Raw genomic sequence first — 22,667 nt, forward strand, 5'->3', positions numbered from 1 at the left:
GCTCTTCCAGAGGTCTTGAGTTCAAATCCCTGCAACCACATGGTGGCTCACAACCATCCGTAATGAGATCTGACCTCCTCTTCTGGAGTGTCTGAAGACAGCTACAGTGTACTTACATATAGTAAATAAATCTGAAAAGAAAAAGAAAAAAATACAAAAAAAAAAAAAAAAGGGTAGCAGGAGCCAGGTCCTTTAGGGCATGCTAAGGTGTTGCAATTGTAATTATCCTGGAAGGGAAAGGTCACCTTTGAAGAGATGGATTGAAAGAAGTGTGAAAACTGGTACCAAGACTGTTTTGCTCAAATCTAAGGAAGAAAGTGAAATGTGGCCTATGATCGTAACTGTATGCGAAACATAGCGTGTGATTGTAACTATATTATAGATGCAGGCGATGAGAGGAGGTGAGAGTTCAGAGGGGGAGGTGGAAACAGTGTGTTGACAGGTTTCTGTCTTTGGCAACAGTTGGATTTTGGATTCATAAACCGAATAAAAACTGGGAATTTCTGAACCGAGACCTAACATTACCAACAAAATGAATGGGTTTGCGCTTAAATGAAGAACTGATCTTAAATACAGAATTAAGAATTACCTTCTGTGAAAAGTAATTGGGAACATATTTTTTTTTCTCCACAAGATGAGTGCATTCATCAGCTTTTCTAGGAATTATGGAAAGAAAATTGTTAAGCAGAATGAAGGCAAATGGGTCCGTCTCTTAATCAGAATTGGAGTCATTGGGAGAACTCACTCAAAACTCTTTGGATTTATTTAGTGTTTGTGATGTTCTCACATGGATGTCTGTGCACCACAGACCCATGGAGCTCCGAAGAGGCCATCAGGTCTCCTGGAACTGGAGTGATGGGTGACTGTGAAGCTCCCTGTGAGTGCTGGGAATAGAATCAGGTCCTCTGCAGGAGCAAGTGCTCTTACGCACTGAGCCTTGCCTCCAGTGCCAGAAATACTTATTCTTAATTATCTTCCAAGGAGACTGCAAAGTTTGAGAGCTGATGATTTAAAGTGAGACTTAAAAAGAGAGGGAAAGCATGGAGTGTATTATTCTGTAAAAAGACTCCAAAAGATGCTGAGACCAACCAGAAGGCTTCTTCTTAAATAATTAAGTCTACATATTTGAACTTAGAAGAATGGGCTATGGGGCATATGGGAAGGTTCTAAACCTTCTCTCAGTGCTGTGGACCTTGTAACACAGATCCTCATGTTGTGGTTACCACCAGCTATACAATTATTTGCTTTGCTTCTGCACTACTAATTTTGTGACTGTTATGAATCATAATGTAAATATTGGTGTTTTTCAGTGATCTTAGGACACACACAATTAGAACCACTGGGATAGAGGCTCGTAAAAATTCTTAATCCAGGCTGGAGAGATGGCTTAGCAGTTAAGAGCACCGATTGCTCTTCCAGAGGTCTTGAGTTCAATTTCCACCAACCACATGGCAGCTCACAACCATATACAGTGGGATTCAGTGTTGTCTTCTGTTGTGTCTGAAGATGCAGCAGTGAACTCACATATGTAAAATAAATAAATCATTTTAAAAATTTTCTTTTGGGGGTTGGAGAGATGACTCAGTGGTTAAGAGCACCAACTGCTCTTCTGAAGGTCCTGAGTTCAAATCCCAGCAACCACATAGTGGCTCACAACCATCCGTAATGAGATCTGATGTCCTCTTCTGGTGCATCTGAAGACAGCTACAGTGTAGTTACATATAATAAATAAATCTTTAAAAAATAAATAAATAAAAATAAATAAAAAGATAAAAAATTTCTTTTTTAAAGATTTATTTAATATTACATCTAAGTACACTGTAGCTGTTTCCAGATGCACCAGAAGAGGGTGTCAGATCTCATTGCGGATGGTTGTGAGCCACCATGTGGTTGTTGGGGTTTGAACTCAGGACCGTTGGAAGAGCCATCAGTGCTCTTAACCTCTGAGCCATCTCTCCAGCCCTTAAAAAAATTCTTAATCCAAAAAGAGTTGAAAACAGGCTAACCTTCTCATCTGTGATAAGAAGCTGAGATTAGCTATACCAGTGATTAATTATAAAGACACTAATCATGGCAAGCATTGCATCATAAAGGAGCACTTATTGTTACAATATCACTTAGTATCATTTTTAATACATAAAACTGCCTTGGGTTGATAGATTACACAACATACTTGAGAATTGTTTTTTTGTTGAGTCTTTTAAACACTAAAAGTAGTAGCCTAGTGGAGACTCCTAACCCTCTTGACTTAATCTACCCTGTTAATCATGCTGACAGTGTGAACTATGGATTTTCCTCATGCTCACACATAAAGATGAGACAAAAGATGGAGATTTCTTTTTTTTCTTTCTTTTTTTTTTTTTTAGATGGAGATTTCTAAGTAAGTCCTCTGCTGATAGTAAAGAATTTTTCACAAGACTTCTCTAACAGGGATCCCATGGGATTTGGGTCTTAATGGTCTATTGGTGATGTGAAGTCTTTATTAAACAGAGATGGCTCTTATCATTTGGAATGCTGAGTTTCACCTCTAGAGGTCTGTCAGTTCCTATTATTAAGCTGTAATTGACATATAGTAGATGCATTTACTTCATGTGCACACTATGCTCAATATTGATATGAGAACAAATCTGTAAAACTGCAACCACAATGACAGACATTTCTAGCTTCCCAATTTTTTTTTTTTTTTTTTGCTTGTCGAGACAGGGTTTCTCTGTGTAACCATGGCCATCCTGGAACTCACCCTGTAGACCAGGCTGGCCTCGAACTCAGAAAACTCAGAGATCCACCTTCCTCTACCTCCTGATTGCTGGGGTTAAAGGTATGCACCACCACCACCATCACCTGGTTCCTCTCAATTTTTTTAAGTATTCAACTTAATTTACTGTGTATGGGTGTTTTTCTTGCTTGTGCATCTAACCATTTGTGTGCCTGGTGCCCACTAAGGCAAAAAGAGGGCATCAGACCCCTGAACTGGAGGTATGGACAGTTGTGAGCTGCAATGTGGATGCTGGGAGCTAGACCTGGATAGGTTGCAAGAGCAGGCACTGCTCTTAGCTGCTGAGCTAGCTATCTCTCCAGCACCTCAAAAGTGTTGGGTTTTTTTTTTTAAGATTTATTTTTATTATTTATAATTATGCTATGCATTTGTATCTGTGTGGGTGTTATGTTTGTGACTGCCGTATGCATAGAGGTATGGGGGTTGGATCTCCTGGAGATGGCATTTGTAAGCCTCCCAGTTTGTGTCCCAGATAGTGAACTTGGGTCCTGTGGAAGAACAACAAATGCTCTTAACTGCTGAGCCATCTCTCCAGCCCTCCCAAAAGTTTCTTGTGTGCTTTTTGCAGTCTGTTTCTCCCTTTACCCTGTCCCTAAGCACTGGTGACCTGTAACTATACAGAGGTTTACATGTTCTACAATTTTATATAAATTAAGTCACATCTCACTCCCCTTGCCGGGCAGTGGTGGCACACACCTTTAATCCCAGCACTTGGAGGCAGAGGCAGGTGGATTTCTGAGTTCAAGGCCAACCTGGTCTACAAAGTGAGTTCCAGGACAGCCAGAGCTACACAGAGAAACCCTGTCTTAAAAAAAAAAAATTCTTGGGGGCCGGTGAGATGGCTCAGCGGTTAAGAGCACCGACTGCTCTTCCAAAGGTCCTGAGTTCAAATCCCAGCAACCACATGGTGGCTTACAACCATCCATAACAAAAATCTGATGCCCTCTTCTGGAGTGTCTGAAGACAGCTACAGTGTACACACATATAATAAATTAATTAATTAATTAAAAAAAATTCTTTGCAGAACAATAATTTTGAGTTGAAAGTAGTTATTAATTACCAAGTAGAATTCCATATTGTTACATCACAATTTGTGTAGCCTTCCTTTATGAAAATTTAATTTGGGTTGCTGGGCTATTTTTCATTTGGGGAATTACAGTAAAGCTGTGAGATTCCTGTGTCAATCTTGTGTAGACAAGTGTGTTCATTTCACTTGGTAGACAGCTAAAACTGCATTTAAATCCTGTGTTGATTGGATCACATCACAACATTATGTCTAATTGTTTTATTTAAAAATTCTTTTCATACCATGAATTTGGATCCTATACTTTCCCCTCCACATCTCCTCCCAGATCCTCCCAACCTCTCTATCCACCCAACTCCATGTTCTTCATGTAAAGTCCCTTTGTCGTTTGTATATGGTAAGGCTAATAGTTGTTTTGTGTGAGTTAATTTTGCATCTAGCTACTGTGCTGAAAGTGTTTATCATCTGTAGGAGCTTCCTGGGGGAATTTTTAGGGTCACTGACATATACTATCATATCATCTGCAAGTAAAAATACTTTGATTTCTTCTTCCCTTTCAGTTTGTATCCTTTTGATCTCCTTTAGTTGTTTTATTACTCTAGTAAGACTTCAAGCATTATATTGAATAGGTATGGAGAGAGTGGACAACCTTTCCTTGTTCCTGATTTTAGTGGAATTGCTTTGAGTTTTTCTCTATTTAAGTTGATATTGGCTATGGGCTTGCTGCCTTTATTATGCTGAGCTATGGCCCTTGTATTCCTAATCTCTCAGAGACTTTTATTATGAAAGGTGTGGGATCTTATCAAAGGCCTTTTCTGCATCTGGTGAAATGATTGTGTAAATTTGTCTCAGTTTATTTATATGGTGGGTTACATTGACAGATTTTCATATACTGAACCATCCTTGCATCTCTGGGATGACGCCTGCTTGGTTGTGGTGGATGATGTCTTTGATGGGATCTTGGATGTGGTTTGCATTGAGTATTTTTGCATGTATGTGTATAAGGGAAATTGGTCTGTAATTCTCTGTTTGTTGGGTCTTTATGTGGCTTGTATATCAGGATAACTTTGGCCTTATAAATGAATTGAGCATTGTTCCTTCTATTTCTGTTTTGTGGAATAATTTGAGGAGTTTAGGCATTAACTCTTTTGAAACTCTCTTAAAATTCTGCACTAAGAGCCGGGCATGGTGGCGCACGCCTTTAATCCCAGCACTCGGGAGGCAGAGGCAGGCGGATTTCTGAGTTCGAGGCCAGCCTGGTCTACAGAGCGAGTTCCAGGACAGCCAGGGCTACACGGAGAAACCCTGTCTGGAAAAAAAAAAAAATTCTGCACTAAACCTGAGCTTCTTTTAGTTGGAGGTCTTTTAATTACTGCTTCTATTTTCTTAGGGATTATAGGCCTGTTCAAATTACTTATCTCATCTTGATTTTGGTAAGTTGTATATATTGAGAAAATTATCCATTTCCTGTTGTTTTCTTGGTTGTTTTCTTGTGGGTTTTGAGACAGTATTTTTCTCTGTGTAGCCCCTGGCTGTCCTGGAACTCACACTGTAGACCAGACTGGCCTCAAACTCAGATCTGACTGCCTCTGTCTCCCAAGGGTTAGGATCTACACTGTGAGCCACCACGGCCTACCTGGAGTACGGGTTTTGGTTTTGGTTTTTTTGAGATTTTTTTATGTGTGTGAGTACACTGTAGCTGTCTTCAGACACACCAGAAGAGGGCATCGGATCTCATTACAGATGGTTGTGAACCACCATGTGGTTGCTGGGGATTGAACTCAGGATCTCTGGAAGAGCAGCCAGTGCTCTTAACCGCTGAGCCATCTCTCCAGCCCTGGAGTACAGGTTTTTAAAGTATGGAGATGAAATTGGGAGACTTGGACTTGGAGATATGGAGGCAGAGGGGAGGGTCTGCATTAGCCAGAGTGACCTACAGGTTCCAGGGAATGACTGTTGGGAGTTGGGGGCGGGAATAAAGCAATGAAGTGGGGGAGAGGGAACTTAGGAGGAGGGGAAGATCTGTGTGATCAACTGGAGATGGGCACCGTGGTTTGGGGGTAGAGGGAGGCTGCAGCGAATGGTCGCTACAGAGCTGGGATAAGACAGAGACTGGTTTTGGAAGAGCCAAGGGAGAGTTGAAGATCTGCAGTTAACCTACTGGCTCCCCTGATTGGAGTGCCAGAGGCCTTTGTAAAAATATTCACGTGTGTTTCTTCTTTGTGTGTGTGTTGAATAAGTGGAGGTACATGTGCTATGGAAGCTAAAGGTCTAAGGTGGGTGCCCTCCTCTATTTTTTGAGACAGGGTCTCTCACTGAACCTGGAGCTCACTAATGTTTAGACTGGCCAGTGAGCTTCTGGGATCCAGTTTGCTTCTCCCCTTGCCCCAGTGGTAGAGTAATAGACACATTCATCCACAACCGGCTTTGATGTGTGCTGGGGACTGAACTCAGGTCCTCATGCTAGCACAGCAAACACTTTATCCACTAAGCCAGCTTTAAGACTACCTCTGGGTTTCTTGATTTTAAGGATCCTATTTAAGAAACCTTTGCCTCCCATGATTGCAGATATTTCTCTTCCATCAAGATTTTGTAGCCGGGCGTGGTGGCGCACGCCTTTAATCCCAGCACTCAGGAGGCAGAGGCAGGTGGATTTCTGAGTTCGAGGCCAGCCTGGTCTACAAAGTGAGTTCCAGGACAGCCAGGGCTATAGAGAAACCCTGTCTCGAAAAAGCCAAAAAAAAAAAAAAAAAAAAAAAAAGATTTTGGTTTGGTTTTTGTTGTTGTTTTGTTTGTTCATTTATTTTGAGATGGGATTTGGCCAGGAGCTTGCTATGTAGACCAGGGTACCCTCAAACTCATAGAGGACAAACTCATGGTTTTGTGCATGCTAATCAAGCCCTGGGCTATATACTTAGCCAAGGTTCTCCATTTAATGCTTATTTCAAAGAATCAAGAGTTTTTCTACCAGTACTGAAGAGATTGCACAGAGGTTAAGAGCATTGGTTGCTCTTCCAGAGGCCCTAAGTTCAATTCCCAACAAGCACATGGTGGGTCATAAGCATCTGTAATGAGGTCTGGTACTCTTTGCCCTGCAGTCATACATGCAGGCAGAATGCTGTATATGTAATAAATTTTAAAAAAATGTTTTTCTCCTAGTTTGTACATTAAATTTTTTCCTTCTTTGGTTAAGTTTGCTTTTCTTTTTAAGATGTCTGTAACTGAATCCTCATGTCCTTGACTTTGAGTCCTCCTGAAGGGAGCAGTTATAGCTTTGTATTCCCTCCCAGGTGGCGTGTTACTTGTCTCGCATCCTACATTCTAGGATAAGTACATCTCAGTTGCTCACTATACAATAACCCCAGTGTCCTTTATGGTTTCAGTTTCGCCTGTGAATTATTTAGGAGCAGGTTATTAAATTCCTAAATCTTTGAATATTTTGTGTTTTGTTTTTTAATAGCTTTTTGTTTTGTTTTGTCCTGTTTTGTTGTGTTGAGACAGTGTTTCTCTGTGTAGCCCTGGCTGTCCTGAGTTCCCTTTGTAGACCAGGCTGGCCTCAAACTCAAAGAGATCCTCTTGCTTCTGCTTCTGGAGCGCTGGGATTAACGTGCCCAGCTTGTTTTAGAATAGCTTACTGCTCTTAGTTTCTAACTTGATTCTGATATGGTCAAAAAACACATGGTTTTCCTCCCTTCAATAAAAATTTAACATTTGAGACCCAAAATATTCTCCGTTTTGGTGAATGCACAGTGTGAACTTGAGAAGAATGTATATCTTCAACACAGTATTTTGCAAAAGCTACTGGCCATGAGGGATTCTGTAAATGCTAAAGATTAATGTGATTCAGATCGTTTATTCTTCACTGAAGCTTTGGCTTTTGTCCCATCAGTTGCTGAGAGAGATGACTATAGTCTTTAAGCTTATGGAGGTGTCTGCTTTGTCTAATGCTGTCAGTTTTCAGTATGTGTAGTTTGAAGCTCTATTATTAGCTATTGCAACAGATCATTATGTCTGCTGAATAATTTGACATTTTGTCATTAGGAAGCCTGTCTTTATATCTGGCAGTACTCTCTGTCCTGATGTCTGTTATATCGAAATTAAAATAGCCATCACAGTGATCCTGTGTTTGGTGATTACATACTATAGTTTCATTGATGCATTACTTTAAATTTATTTAATTTAAAGATGTGTATGTGTGTGCTATGTGAGTATGTGCACATGAGTACAGGTACCTGCCAAGAACAGAGGCATCAGACCCCTCTGCAGCTGGACTTACAGGTAGTTATGAGCCACCTTATGTGGGTGCTGGGAACCGAGCTCAGGTCCTCTAGAGCTTAGTACACACTTTGAAATCATGAGCAATCACTCCAGCCCCATGTATAGTTTTTATTTATGTATGCATATTACAGGTCACCAATAATAGGTAGCATATACAAGTAGGATATCTTTGTAGTGACTCTGTCAATCTTAACTGGTGTCTTAGTGAGGGTTTTACCACTGTGAACAGACACTATAACCAAGGCAACTCTTAAAAAGACAACATTTAATTGGGGCTAGTTTACAGGTTTAGGGGTTCAGTCCATTATCATCAAGGGGAGAATGTGGCAGCATTCAGGCAAGCATGGTGTAATAGGAGCTGAGAATTCTACATCTTCATCTGAAGGCTGCTAGCAGAATACTCACTTCCAGGCAGCTAGGATGAGGGTCTTAAAGCCCACACCCACAGTGACACACCTACTCAAACAGGGCCACACCTCCCAGTAGTGCCACTCCCTGGGCAGAGCATACAAACCATCACAACTGGAGTGTTTAGCCCAAAAGCATTTGAATTAACATTAATGGGGCTGGATTTGGGTTTACTTTCTTATTATTGACACTCTATCTGTGTATGGTTTGTTCCCATACTTAAAAGAAGTATCCAGTCAGATGAGTGCTTAGAGTCCCATTTAAACTTCCCTGTTAGTGGCTGGATAGATGACTGTTTAAGAGCATACTGCTCCTGTAGAGGACCTGAGTTCCATTCCCAGCACCCACATTGGGGAATCTATACATTCTTTCATAGTCTATTAGAGTTAATGTCTGCTTCTGCTTAAATGTAGAAATCTCACAAACTCATAGATTCCTTCCATCTCCTGCCACCTTCCCTTATATAGTAGTTTTGGATATGTTATCTATATATAGTCTACTAAAAATCTTATCAAACGATGTTACAGTTTTGCTTTAAATTATTTATAAAACTTGTAAAAATGTTTCCCAAACTATTTGTGTAAGCATACATTCTCATACTGGGAATGCAAGATATGCACCATCATTCCTGTCAGGTGTTTGCTTGCTTGCTTTTTTCTTTCTCCTCTTCTTCTTCCTCCTCTTCCTCCTCTTTCTCTTTCGTCTTCCTCCTCCTTTTACTTCTTCCTCCTCCCTCCTCCTCCCCTTCCCCTTCTCTTCCTTCTTCTCCTCCTTCTTCCTCTTCTTTCTCCTCCATCTTTCTGTTCTTTCTTCTTCTTTCTTCTCCCCCTCCCACAGGCAAAGTTGTACTCTGTAGCTCAGGATAGACTTGAACTTGAGACAGTTCTCCTGTCTCATCCTCGTGTTTACAGAGACACTAGTTATAAACTAATACATCTGGCTGTCTGCTGCCCCTTCCTTCTCCCTTACCCCCTCTATTTACTTCATCTATTCTTGAACTGTCAAGATGGCCCAGTGGATAAAGGCTAAGCCTAAAGACATGAGTTCAGTTCCTGGGATCCATATGGTGGAAGGAGAGAACAAACTTTACACACAACTAACTTTCTCCTTTTTATGTAGTTGAGGACCCAGGAAATAATGTCCGCTTCTGGGGTGGATCTTCCTACCTCAATAAATGATGTCAAGATAACCACTCACAAGCCTGCCCAGAGGCTGACCGAATCTGGATAATCCATCATCACACATAGTCCCTTTGGTGATTCTAGATCCTGTCATTTGACAGTATTAATGATCAAAACTCTACCCCTTGTCAACTTGACCCAAACATATCAAGCATATTTTTTTATCACATTTTTGTATATATATGTGCATGTTTGGGTACCAAGGTACATGTGTGGAGGTCAGAAGACAACTTGCAGGAGTCAGTTATCACCACCATGTGGATCTGAAAAATCAAATTCAGGGAGTCATGTTTGACAGTAAGCAGGTTTACCTGCTGAGCCATCTTGCTGGCCCCCAAACACATCAGTCTTAATCTACACTCCTCTGCTATTTGTCTTCATAGGTTCATGCTACCTCCTAACACACAAATATACTCAGTCCAACTTCAAAAGTGTCTGGAGTCTCGCAGTTCTGAAACTTCTAAGTCTCTGGTGACATTTCAGGAAATGTCCTAACTCTGAGCTTCAGCATGATTAAAAACAAGTTACAACCTTAAAGCATGAAGGTATACAAAGTAAACATCCCCAGACCAAAGAGAAGAGCATCCTGTATCTCTGTGTCCAGCATCTTGGGCTCATGATGGAATCGTCTGGGTTCCAGGGGCCTTGAGTGGCTTCTTCCTCCGGATTTGCAATCTGAAGTACACATCCTCTAACTCAAGCAAGCCCACACTATGCCTCTAGCTTGCTTTCCTCTCTGGAAATCCTGTGGTCTCCATGTCTTCACCTGCACAGCTTCACACAGGCCTCCTCTCAGGGAGCCTGACTGCCACACATTGCCATTTTCAGGGTAGATTTTCTCATTTAGATTAACCTAATCACTGTAATCCTTCATAGGCACGTCTAGGCTAATCTAATCTAGAAGGTTCCTCACAGGTATGCCCTCCCTTGATTCTCCAGCCTCTTGAATGTAAACTCTGAGTAGTCTGGGAAGGCCTGGGCTGCAGAGGGATCAGTTGTGTAGCCTGCTTGCTCTGACTGCCCTGGGTGTAAGAGGAATTGTGTACACTGTGTTGAATTGACTTGTAATTGTTAGTATGTTTTAACCCATGTACTTTTTTTTGTATGTGGTTTCTTTTTGTTTTATTTATTTATTTATTTATTTATTTATTTATTTATTTATTTTGCTTTTTGTAAACAAAACAAAGACCAGTCTTCATAGTTTTACACAAGTTATTAGCTTGGTTGTATTTTTACAATATGAGAAAAATTAGTAGGAAATGTCTCCAGCTTCTCCTGTGTGGTCCATGACTTTGTGTTGTATCAGTAATAGGGCCCAGTGCTCCATAAAGGATAACAGTTTCCAGTACACCATCCCTCATGAGGACTCCCTGAGTGGCTCGTCATCCGCCTCCTCTTGTGAACCAGTCAGTGACTTCACAGCAACCCTCCGAAAATCTACCTACTGGATGAAGATGAGAAGAATCAAGCCTGCTGCCACTTCACAGGTTGAAGGTATCCATTTCAGATTCTCAGCTCTGAGACAGGAGAGTGTATCTAGTGTGCTTGATATTTTGGTATGGTATGGTTGTTTATCAGTAGTGAGGTGAGGGCTGGGTAATGGGTTATCGTGGCAATGTATGCCAGAGAGTCACCATCAGTGGTTGATTTATAGCTGTCTTTGTTGAGTGCTGCTTCTGTAGACCCATTTAAGCATAAGGAAGATCTAATGGTTTCTGAGGGAAGAGGGGACTCCATGGATTAAAAACAATTCACACCAGTGGTGGCACACGCCTTTAATCCCAGCACTTGGGAGGCAGAGGCAGGTGGATTTCTGAGTTTGATGCCAGCCTGGTCTACAAAGTGAGTTCCAGGACAGCCAGGGCGACACAGAGAAACCCTGTCTCGAAAAAAAAAAAAAAAAAAAAAAAAAACAACAACAACAACAACAAAAAACAAACAAACAAAAACAATTCACACCAAGTTTCTCCAGGCTGTTCTGTGAGGGTGCATTTTGTGGTGATCTGTGCCTTGTGGTACTGTGATGAGGTTTTTTTGAAGGCAAGCCCAAATGACCATTTACAGAATGCTTTGTTGTTGTGTGGGATGTCAGGCGCAGGTGAAAAGGAAAAGGAGAGGGCCAAAGGAAAGAGGAACGTCAAGCAAGAAGAAGATGAAGACTATCGCGAGCTTCCTCAAAAGAAGCACAAGCTGTATGGTAGGGTCTGTCCTTCCATGGGAGACCGAGCTTCACCCTTTAAGGCTGTAGAGAAAACGCCTTTGCATTGGAGGCTTGATTGGCTTTGGAGACCCTAGAATTTGAGTGAGGGAATGACCTTCCCCTGCCTTCTCGTGCCCTTTCGCTCAGTCCTGTGGAAAGGAAGGAAGGTCAGGAGGTTGAGGGAGTGGGGCCTACTGCACGGGATAGAAGGAGAAGGGATTTGCGAGATTTCTAAGTTTCCATCTTATGTAGGGAGGAAGCAGCGGCCTAAAGCTCAGCCTCACCCCAAACCCCAGGCTCGTCGGGTCCGGAAGGAGCCGCCAGTCTATGCAGCAGGTACTTATCTCTTTGAATATTCGTGTTATCTCTGTGAGGGATGATGTGCCGGTTGAGGCTGTCACCTATTTCTCCCTCTTTCTTACCTCCCTTCTCTCCCTGTCTCTGTGAGTAATTGAACCCAGCACTTCACTCCTAATGGGCAGGCATCTATCACCAAGCCTCGCCTGCACTTCATGAAGATCACATATGTTGAAGTTTCGGCACTGTATGCCTTCTGAGCTGCCTAGGTCTGTCCCTTGTACAATCCTGGGTTTCCTTGTATGTAGACAGAAAGCATTACAACAATGAAATTTAAAATGACATAAAGACATTTAGCATGGTCTCGGGCACATGAAAAAAATCTCAGATAGCAGTTTTGCCTATCTCAGTATCTTTTTCTTACATCATGATCTGGAAAGTTGTCCCTAGTTCTGATTCACTCCACTGGGCTTGGGAGTGAACAGATGAGTTATTTCATGGGGATGTGGGCCGAAGTTTCTGAAACTCTACAGTGAATGGAAACAAGTTATGTTTGGAAGCCATGTACTGCAAGAGTGTGTTCATCGTCATCAAACCACTTACAGTATTGCCCTCAATTGTGGACTTAAGCTGTCTGTTTCTGAAGAATGCTGCAGATTACAGTGTCCCATTCTTTCCACTGTAGGCAGTATGGAGGAAAAGTGGTACTTAGAGATCATGGATAAAGGCAGTGTGTCCTGTCCTACCTGCCAGGCAGTGGGGAGGAAGACCATAGAGGGTTTAAAGAAACACATGGAAAACTGCAAACAGGTTAGCTATTTTGTGGCATTTCATGACTGTTAGGATTTTTTTTCTAAACTATAGACTTCTGGTACTGTGTGCAGTCTATTATAGCTAACTTGGGGTAGCATTGAATGGTAGAGAAAACAGACTTTGCACGTACAGGCTTGGGTTTGCATGTTTATTTAATTGTACTACTAGTTGCATTTTTAATGTGTATACATGGAATGCAGAAAAAAGTGACAACTGCTTTAATGTGTTCATCGTTGTATATCATTGTGCGCAGACACCTGACCCAAAGAGCTAAAGGGAGGAGCTTGCTTTACATCAGGGTTTGGGAGGGTAGAAGCCCTTCAGTGGCCAGGGAACCAAACTGGCTTCATTGACTCATCTGCAGGTACCATGCACTTGGGTCAGAGCTTCTCACAGGGCAGTTGAATCAGTACTGGAACAGGAGGGAAGCGGGGTCATAACCTACAGAGGCCTGCTCCTAAGTGACCCTGTGCCACCAGCCAGACCTCTCCCCTTCCTAAATGTTCCACAACCTCCCAAAACAGTGACACCAGCCAGGGACCCAGTGTTCCACACACAAGCCTGTGGCAACATCAGGTTCAAGCCAGAGCACAATGAGGAAGTAGTGACGCGTGCTAGTGACTAGCTCAGCTTATGGTGTTTTGTGACTTTCTGTTTCTCCTTTGAACATTCAGGCACTGAGCACTGACCTTTTTTCCTTTCAGGAAATGTTTACCTGCCATCATTGTGGGAAACAACTTCATTCACTGGCCGGAATGAAGTATCACGTCATGGCCAATCATAATAGTCTGGTAAGAGTTTCCTGTGTTCTCTGTGAGCCTGTGTGATGATTATAGATCCACATACACATGCATGCATACATACAAACACACAAATACATATTTATTTAAAGGAAACGTTTTTTAATTAATTTTTAAAAATGCAAGGGATATGGGGAAAACTTTTCTTTATCCACTGGTAGTGGGACTGTGAATTGATGGAGCCACCATGTAAGTCAGTATGGAGATTCCCTCAAAGCCAAAAATAGAACAACCATTCCTGTGCACATAGCTAAAAGACTGTAAGCCACTGTATCAGATACTTGCACCCCAGGTTTATTGCTGTATAATTCATGATCACCAGAAATGATGTAAAAATCCCTCCCTTCTGTCCTTCCTCCCTCCCTCCCTCTCTTTCTTCCTCGGGTTTTGCCCAATAGTCCAGGCTGGCTTGAAACTCACAACTGCAGACTGGCCATGAGTTTGCAGCAATCCTTCTGCCTCAGCTTTCTTACACGCAGGAGCCTATGATCACTGTGTGTATTATTTTACTGCACCCCTGGCTGGCCCTCAAACTCCCTGTGGAGCTGAGGCTGACTTTGAACTCCTAATCCTACTGTGTCTACCTCTCAAGGACTGGGGTTACAGAAGTGTAGCACTGTACCTACCTAGCTGCATGCTCAGTTAACATGTGAGAATGTCAACCTTTTGATCATCAGGGAAAGGAATATTAAAACTGTGGCAAGAAGCAGAGAGTTAAAAGGTTTCACAGTGCACAGGCTTATACAGTTCCAGCTTTTAGAAAGCTGAGGCAGGAGGATAGCTAATACAAGGCCATTTGGCAGGGCTACATAGTGATTGTCTGAAATGATGAATTTTTTTTCTTTTTTCCTCAGAAGGGTAACAATGGGGACAATAGGCTGGGGCCCCTAAAGAGCTTGTGAGCAGTTATCCACAGAAGGAAATACACTCACAAGCAACAGTTCCACTTACAGACTGGAGACCCAGAAACAGCAGGATGAGGATGTGGGAACTGTAACAATGGCATCATGTCAGCTTAGTGAAAACAGCAAAGACATCTCTAGCAGATTAGAGGATGGTGCATGCAAAAGACAGAAAATGAGTGTGATTCAGATACATTGTATGAAATTCCCAAATAATCAATAGAAATATTAGGTTGGGAGAAAAGTAATAAATCTTTAAAAAAAGAAAGCAAAAGAAAGAAGTATCCTAGGCCTGGTTTGTCTGTGTCTACCATGCCACCTCCATCTTGGTATCCTTGTGTCAAGTGAGAGACTAGAAATGTCCAGAAGGCTTCGAGGGCTGAGGGGAGCTCTGTGGAACCTGGGGAAGATGGAGTATCTGGCAGAAGGCTGGCATATAGGAGACCTAAGGCCCAGCTGTAGCTATGACATCTGGGAAGTCCTCCTGGGTAGGAATTCTTGGGGGTGGGTAGAGAGAGCACCCCACCACTGGAGTCTTCTCTGCTGAGAAAAGCATCTCGGAGACTGTAGGCTGGACGGTGAGGACCTCCCATCCAGCCCCAGTGGCTGCATTCAGAGCACTTGTTGCTGGTGCTGTAGCATAGGACGTACAGACTGTCGCACACCCACACCTGGTGCTCCTTCACGCTGCTTGGAAGCCCAGATCAAACAAGCTGTAGCCAGGGCAGCAGGCCATCCGGAAATACTTTCCCAGTTCATGCTGCTGATCCTTGCTGTGGATCTTGGCATGAAGATGCAGGGAGAGGAGCTAGCAAATCACTAGCTTTTCCATCTCAGCTGGGGTTCTGTGTTTGGGTAGCTCTTACTTAGTACAGATAGTTCAGTGAAGCTGGCTCTGGCTCTGTCACGTCATAGGAAACTATGTAAGACTGTTCACTGCTGGAATAGCACAGGATGGAATTTTTGAGCTGGGTTTTCATAGGTACTTGTGTGTTTAAGTTCTCCTCTACTGGGGGTGGGGGTGGGGGGGTAAGAGGTCAGAACTCAGGTATCCATTGCATTTACTTCATGCCATCCAGAAAATGGAGCCAGAACTCAGACTCAACAGCGTCAGTATGGCTCATAGTTAATTTCTTGATTGCTCTGGAGGGGGCTGTTTTGTTTTCTGTTCCTTGGATCACGTTTACTTGCTTCTTTTGACTCCAGCCAATTTTGAAGGCAGGAGATGAAGTAGATGAGCCAAGTGAGAGGGAGAGGCTGCGAACAGTTTTAAAGAGAATGGGAAAGCTCCGGTGCATGCGTGAGGTAAGAGCCGAGGCGGCAGACTGTCCTGGAGTCTCAGGTCTGTCTTCCTGTTGTTCTTTCCCCTTGCTCACCCCTTTCAGGTTTCTTGCTCCTCTGCCCCCTGGTGGCATAGGGTGGAACCTACTTTTCCAGATGTCTTGCAGTTCTTTATTTTTTTCTCCTCTCCACAAGTATATTCCCCATCGTCCTCTTTGCTCGAAGGGGCTTCTTTACCATCCTTTAGTGTGAGGAAGATGATTGTCAGGAGCTCATTCTGTGAGGAGATCAATGTTGCTGGCTAGATAATATCAGGGTGGGATTGGGTCACAGTTCAAGTTCTGACCTGGAGTAGGTGTGTGGTACACTTGCTCAGTGATCACTGAGCTGATTGCCATCTGGCTCATAGGCACACTTGCCAAGGGGAAGGGGCTTGTGGGAAATGTTGGTGAGCGTCTTGTCTCGCTGTCTTTTTGTGGTTTGTGGTGCTTGGTGATTTCTGACAAATTTAGGGATCATGTGAAACATATACCGTTCTAACATAGGCTTCTTTCCTATGTTCAGAGTTGCTCCAGTACCTTCACCAGCATTATGGGATATCTGTACCATGTTAGAAAGTGTGGCAAAGAGGCTTCAGAGCTCGAGAAGTTGGCCCTGAAATGTCACCACTGTGGGAAACCGTACAGGTCAAAGGCTGGGCTTGCATACCACATGAGGTCAGAGCATGGGCCTGTGAGTATTGCTTCTTCTGTAGCTATTGAGGATGTGTGCTGTGCCTGTCACTCCTACCTGTGTCTTCTGTGTATCCCCAACACAGCTCACAAGGAAGTGTTTAATTGGGCTCATGGGTTCAGCAGGTTGAGTTCATCATGGCAGGGCATCTGAGAGCTCACGTCTTGATCTACAAGTAGAAGGTAGGGGTAGAGGGGAGTGCTAACTGGGAATGGTAAGAGTCTTTTGAAACCTCAAAGCCTGTTCTCCAGTGGCACACCTCCTCTAACAAGCCACACCTCCTAATCCTTGCCAAACAGTTCCATCAACTGGGCACCAAGTATTCAAACATCAGAGCTCATGAGGGCCATTCTAATTCAAACCACCACAGCATGTATGTGTGTTTTTCTGTGTATAAACACACATGTATTTTCAGGTGCACATACGAAAGTCTGAAGCTGACCTTGGGTGTCTTCTTGATCACTCCACTCATGTATAGAGGAAGGGTCTCACCAGTTCTTGATAGTCTAGCTAGCCAGCTTGCCTTTGTGTCTGCCTCCTACGTGCTGGGGTTACTGGTGGCCTGCTATGCCTACCCAGCTTTTATGTGGGTGCTAGAGATACAAACTCCAGTCCTTCTGTTTATGTGATAGCTTCTTTATCCGTTGACCATCTGCACAATCCCTAATTAGTCCTTTATTTTGTGTGAATAAGAATTTTCCCTGTGTGTGTGTGTGCATCACATTGAGTGCCTAATGCTCACAGAAATCAGAAGAAGGTGTCATGTCCCATTGTACTGGAGTTACAGAGCTGTGAGCCACCATGAGGGTGTTGGGAATCAAATCTAGGTTCTCTGCAAAAGCAACAAATGCTTTTAATTCGGAGCTATCTCCAACCCCCATTATATTTATTTAAAACTAAAACATTCTCTCTTATTTAGAATTTTTTTGTGGGAATCTGTCTCTATTCTTCATTTTCTTGTGTGTGTCTTAACTGTTTTTATATTATATTTCCAAGCTTGTGTATTCATGTGTTCCTGAACATGTAAACATTTGTGTATGAATGTACAGGTGTGTGTGTATGTGTGTGTATGTATGTATATACATGCATTTGAAGGACAGAGGACAACTTCAGGTGTCATTCCTCAGTAGCTCCCCACCCTTTTCATTGAGACAGGGTCTTTTTGGCCTCAGGCTTGCCTTTCTGCTAGGCTCTCTAGCCAGCCAGAAAGCCTCCGAGATCTACTGTCTCAGCCACTCTGGTGATGTGATTACAAAGATGCCCCATCACACCTGTCTTTTTAATGTGGGTTTGGGGGAATCAAGCTTAGCAGCCTGCCGGCTTACCCTCATATGTGGTGGTGTGTGTGTTTGTGTGTGTGCAAACATGTATGTTAAGGGTAGCATACATACCTGTGAGCATGCATGCTGAAGTCAGGTCTGCATTGAGTGTCTAGAGCTTGACTTTGTTAGCTAGACTGGCTGGCCAGGGAACTCTGAGGATCTCGATCTCTACTCCCCTGTGCTAGCATCACAGGTTTCATCCTGCAAAGAAGGGCTTCCTGTTTAATCACTGGCTGTGACTGAAGCCACTTGTCAGCCATGTTTTCATGTCTCCCACTTGCAGGTCTTCTTCCCAGAGTCAGAACAGCCAGACTGTTTAAAGGAGATGAGTTTGGAGGCAAAGGGTGGAGGCCGAGTTCAGCGGCGTTCTGCCAAGATAGCTGTGTACCATCTGCAGGAGCTGGCCTCCGCTGAACTAACCAAGGAATGGCCGAAGAGGAAGGTCCTCCAGGACCTGGTACCTGATGACCGGAAGGTAAGGTCATGTGTCATTGGTAATCATTGTGTAGAATGCTTCCCAGTATGGATTTGTGTGGCACCCATAGCTGGCAGCTCATGGCAGCCTGTAACTCCAGCTCTCCAGCTCCATGGCGATCTTAAGCCTTTCTCTGGTCTCTGCAGGTACCTGTGCTGTGCTCACACTCGCAAACCCACACACAGGCACACACATGTACATGATGAAAAATACAAAACATCACTTTCCCTCTCCCCTCCCCCCCACACATACACACATACACACACACCGAGACGGGTGTAATCCTGACTGTTCTGGAACTCACTCTGTAGACCAGGCTGGCCTTGAACTCACAGAGATCTGCCTGCCTCTGCTTCCCGAGTACTGGGATAAAAGGTGAGTGCCACCACACTCTCCTGCTCCCACTCTTTCAAAATAGGTATGAAGCTTTGAGCATATTCTGTTCTGATTGGGAGTTGCATTCTTGCAATCCAATGTTTCTTGTATTCTAGTTAAAATATACTCGCCCTGGGTTACCTACCTTTAGCCAGGAAGTCCTGCACAAGTGGAAGACGGATATCAAGAAGTACCATCGTATCCAGTGTCCTAACCAGGTGATTCTCCCCCTGTCCTATCAGTAAAGGCCTCTAAGCATCTGCTGTAGTCCTTACTGATTGCTTCACTGTGGAGGACTCGTGCAGCAGTTAGCTTGTTCAGAACTGGGTACCTCCATACACCTGTCAACAGTCATCAGGACAGCTCCACTGCCGTATGCAGCATCATTTGACATCATTCATGGGATCAGTGAACTAGTCCTTGGATGGGACTGCAATGTCTTTTGCTGCTGCATTCAGCATGGCCTGCCGTGTGATCTCTATCTTTCTTCAGGATAGCTGGATAGCCAGTATGGGATGTATGTGACTAACTTTAGACACAAAACTAAAAGACTCAGTTCTTTTAAGGTCTCATTGCCACAATTTCTACAGCATCCTTCCATAGCATCCTCTTAGTCAAAAACATCATAGATATATTAGTTATATTATTATATATTATTATATTTCTGTGATTGTGACATCATGACTAGAAGCAACTTACAGAAGAAAGAGTTTGGTTGGGCTCACAGTTCCATCATGGTGGGTGTCTTAGGGTTTCATTGCTGTGAAGAGACACCATGACCAAGGCAACTCTTTTAAAGGCTAACATTTAATTGGGACTGGCTTATGGATTCAGAGGTTCAGTCCATTAGTATCATGGTGGAAAGCATGTCAGCATCCAGGCAGACATGCTGCTGGAGAAGGAGCTGAGAGTTCTCCATCTTGATCTATCTGCAACCAATGAGAACTGATTCTTCTACACTGGGCCCACCCGCACAGTGACACACTTCTTCCAACAAGGCCAAACCTCCTAAGAGTGCCACTCTCTGGTCCAAGCATATCCAGACCATCACGGTGGGAAGGATAGCAGCAGTGGTGAGCATGATGCACTTTCTCCAGTAAGGATCCACTTCCCAGAGGGACCAAGTGTTCACACAGGAACTCTGGAGGTTTGAATGAGAATGAACCTATAAGCTCATGGATTAGAATGCCTAGTTCCTAGTTGGTAGAAGTGTTGGGGAGGATCTAGGCGGGGTGGCCACCCTGGAGGAGGTGTATCTCTGGCAGGCTTGGAGGTTTCAAAAGCCCATGCCATTCCCAGTTAGCTCTGGTTCTGCTTCCAACTTGTGGATAGTGTCAGCTTTAGCTACTGCTCCAGCACCATGCCTGTCTGCCTGCTGCCATCCTTCCTACCATGATGGTCATGAACTCACCCTCTGAGCCTATAAGCAATCTCCCAACCAAATGCTTTCTGCTGAAAGATGCCTCAGTCAATGGTGCCTTAGTCAACAGAGTAAGACAGAAATCTATGGGGCGTATTTCTTACTTAGACCATCACAGGAGGGCTCACCCAGACTCACTGAGAGTGTGAGTGGACTCCACTTCTCCATGACAGAGTGGCAGGAATTTCACCTTTAGCTTCAAAATTGGCACCCAAGCTGATAGTGTAGTTCTTTTTAGAAGAAATAAATACAAAAGTTGGTATATTTATACCAAATTAAACGGAGTTAAAATATAACTCTGATGGGCTGGAGAGATGGCTCAGTGGTTAAGAGCACTGACTGTTCTTCCAGAGGTCCTGAGTTCAATTCCCAGCAACCATTTGTATTGGGGCCCAATGCCCTCTTCTGGTTTGTCTGAAGACAGCTACAGTGTACTTATGTTAAATAAATAAGTAAATAAATCTTAAATACATATATGTGTATGTGTGTATATACATATATATATGTGAGTATATATATGTGTGTGTGTATATATACATATATATGTGTGTATATATACGTGTGTGTGTGTGTGTGTGTGTGTGTGTGTGTGTGTGTATAGTTTCAGATAGATATACATCTGAAACTGTGTTCTGTTAAACATCAGTGAGCAGACCAGGGAAAGGAATAGCTTAGACTTCCTGGAGCTTTATTCATCTTCTTTATCATCTTCTATTTATTGTTTCCTTCTTGCCTCTGTACGTGTCATGTGTGGGTTTTTGTTGTTGGGTTGTTTGTTTGTTTTGTTTGGAGTTTGGTTTATGGCGCTGGTGATTGATCTTCTACCTCCAAATGTGGAATTGGTCAGTGTAAATGATTATATTGCTAAGAGAAGGGTTCTGTATGGCACAGACTCACATTGGCTTCTCTTTTCCAGGGTTGTGAGGCTGTCTACAGTAGTGTATCTGGCCTGAAAGCTCACCTGGGCTCTTGTACATTGGTTTGTAACATTTTCTATCTACTCTCTTAAAGTATCCTCATTGGTAGTCTGGCATAGAAGAGGGTTCAGTTTTAGGTGGACAGCCAAGCACTCTGTTGACTGTCATCAGAGGCTGCTTTTGGCTTCAGGATCATGGGCATTCTTGGTCCCTTTGAGTTGGGTACCAGGTGCATCTGGGATACAGAAAAGGTCAGCAAAGTCATGTCATACCTCTTGAAGGAACTGGAAGAAAGTCTATGAATTTAGAATCCCAACCAGAGATTGCTTTCTTGGCCCTGGTCTTCACATACTGGGCCTTCCTTGCTGTACTTAGCCATAATCTTCCTAAGAAGAAGTTGTTTGGACTGGTGAAGATCCTCAGACCAACCCACTGGGAATCTACTGGCCTCAAGGGATGGAGGACAGGATAGGGTGTCAGGCTAACATGCACTCACCTCCCTGAATCTTTTCCATGTTGACCCAGGTGCCCTACAGCCCATGAGCCATGAGAAATGGTGCCACTTTCCAGGCCCATCTAGAAGTTTCCCCTCACACAAATGAGCACCACTGAAACCCACACTTCAGGCAGGGAGAGGGAAGTCTCAGTTGAAGGCACAAGGATATTGTAGACATCTCGGCCAGATCTGAGTAGCAGCGCTTAGGACAGTGTCATTGGGAGAGTTTCTAAGTCCTTAAACTCAGTATTGCCAATGGGATTCTGGGGTTCCATGGTACCTTTGCCACAGTGCAAAGCACTGTTCCATGGTCTCTAATGACCCTGGGCATTTGATGATTTGTGGAGAGGAATCAAGAATGTCAAAAGCAAGGTGAAAGGAAGCAGAGAAGGTGGAACCACGTGGCTCAGGACATAGTGGACGGAGAGGCATGACGGGCTGTGACGTGTGCTGTGCGCTCTGGCTGTGAGAGTTTGCCTTAGCTAGATTTTGTCAAATATATTGCCATTTTGGACTATTTCCCATGAATTCTGATTAAGACATTCCCCGTTCCTTTTCTCACAATCACTGCCCAAATTCTGAGATGATTCTCTTTTCTTTCTTTGAAACAGGGCACCTTCGTGGCTGGAAAGTACAAGTGTCTCCTGTGTGAGAAAGAGTTTGTGTCAGAGAGCGGGGTCAAGTATCACATCAACTCTGTTCATGCCGAGGTATGCCCCCCACCTCCCCTAGTGTGTGCAGTCCTGTGTCCCCATCTTGAGGCTCTAAGAGTTGACCTTGCCCCTGGCTTCATGATCTAGGACTGGCAAAGAAATTTGTGCTGAGAACTTGCCAGAGTTAAAATGCCATCTGAAATTACATGAGTGTAAATGAAATCTTCTGTGAAGAAAAATTAGATAAAGCTCACTGTGGCTGGCATGTTTGAGCCCCTATAATTCTCTTACCTATGATTTAATGGAACATTTGGGAA

At 43.4% G+C, this 22,667-nt stretch overlaps 1 protein-coding gene across 4 annotated transcripts in view; it reads left to right on the top strand.

The window, feature by feature from the left end:
- The window catches only part of Zfp512 (zinc finger protein 512), a 29,334-nt gene that overhangs the window by 2,052 nt on the left and 4,615 nt on the right, over positions 1-22,667 (top strand). For 2 of the 4 annotated variants that reach the window (NM_172993.3, NM_001360001.1), the window contains 11 exons: positions 10,974-11,161; positions 11,760-11,864; positions 12,120-12,203; positions 12,850-12,974; positions 13,682-13,768; positions 15,886-15,984; positions 16,525-16,692; positions 18,298-18,489; positions 18,981-19,082; positions 21,201-21,263; positions 22,309-22,407. In NM_172993.3, coding sequence (NP_766581.2) covers positions 10,974-11,161; positions 11,760-11,864; positions 12,120-12,203; positions 12,850-12,974; positions 13,682-13,768; positions 15,886-15,984; positions 16,525-16,692; positions 18,298-18,489; positions 18,981-19,082; positions 21,201-21,263; positions 22,309-22,407 — 1,312 coding nt within the window. Of the gene's footprint in view, positions 1-10,973; positions 11,162-11,759; positions 11,865-12,119; positions 12,204-12,849; positions 12,975-13,681; positions 13,769-15,885; positions 15,985-16,524; positions 16,693-18,297; positions 18,490-18,635; positions 18,740-18,980; positions 19,083-21,200; positions 21,264-22,308; positions 22,408-22,667 lie in introns of those variants that run through there. The other 2 variants (NM_001360000.1, XM_006503970.4) reach the window with 2 other exon arrangements.

This window comes from Mus musculus, chromosome 5, assembly GCF_000001635.26.
Source record: "Mus musculus strain C57BL/6J chromosome 5, GRCm38.p6 C57BL/6J".
In the NCBI taxonomy this organism is placed as follows: domain Eukaryota; kingdom Metazoa; phylum Chordata; class Mammalia; order Rodentia; family Muridae; genus Mus; species Mus musculus.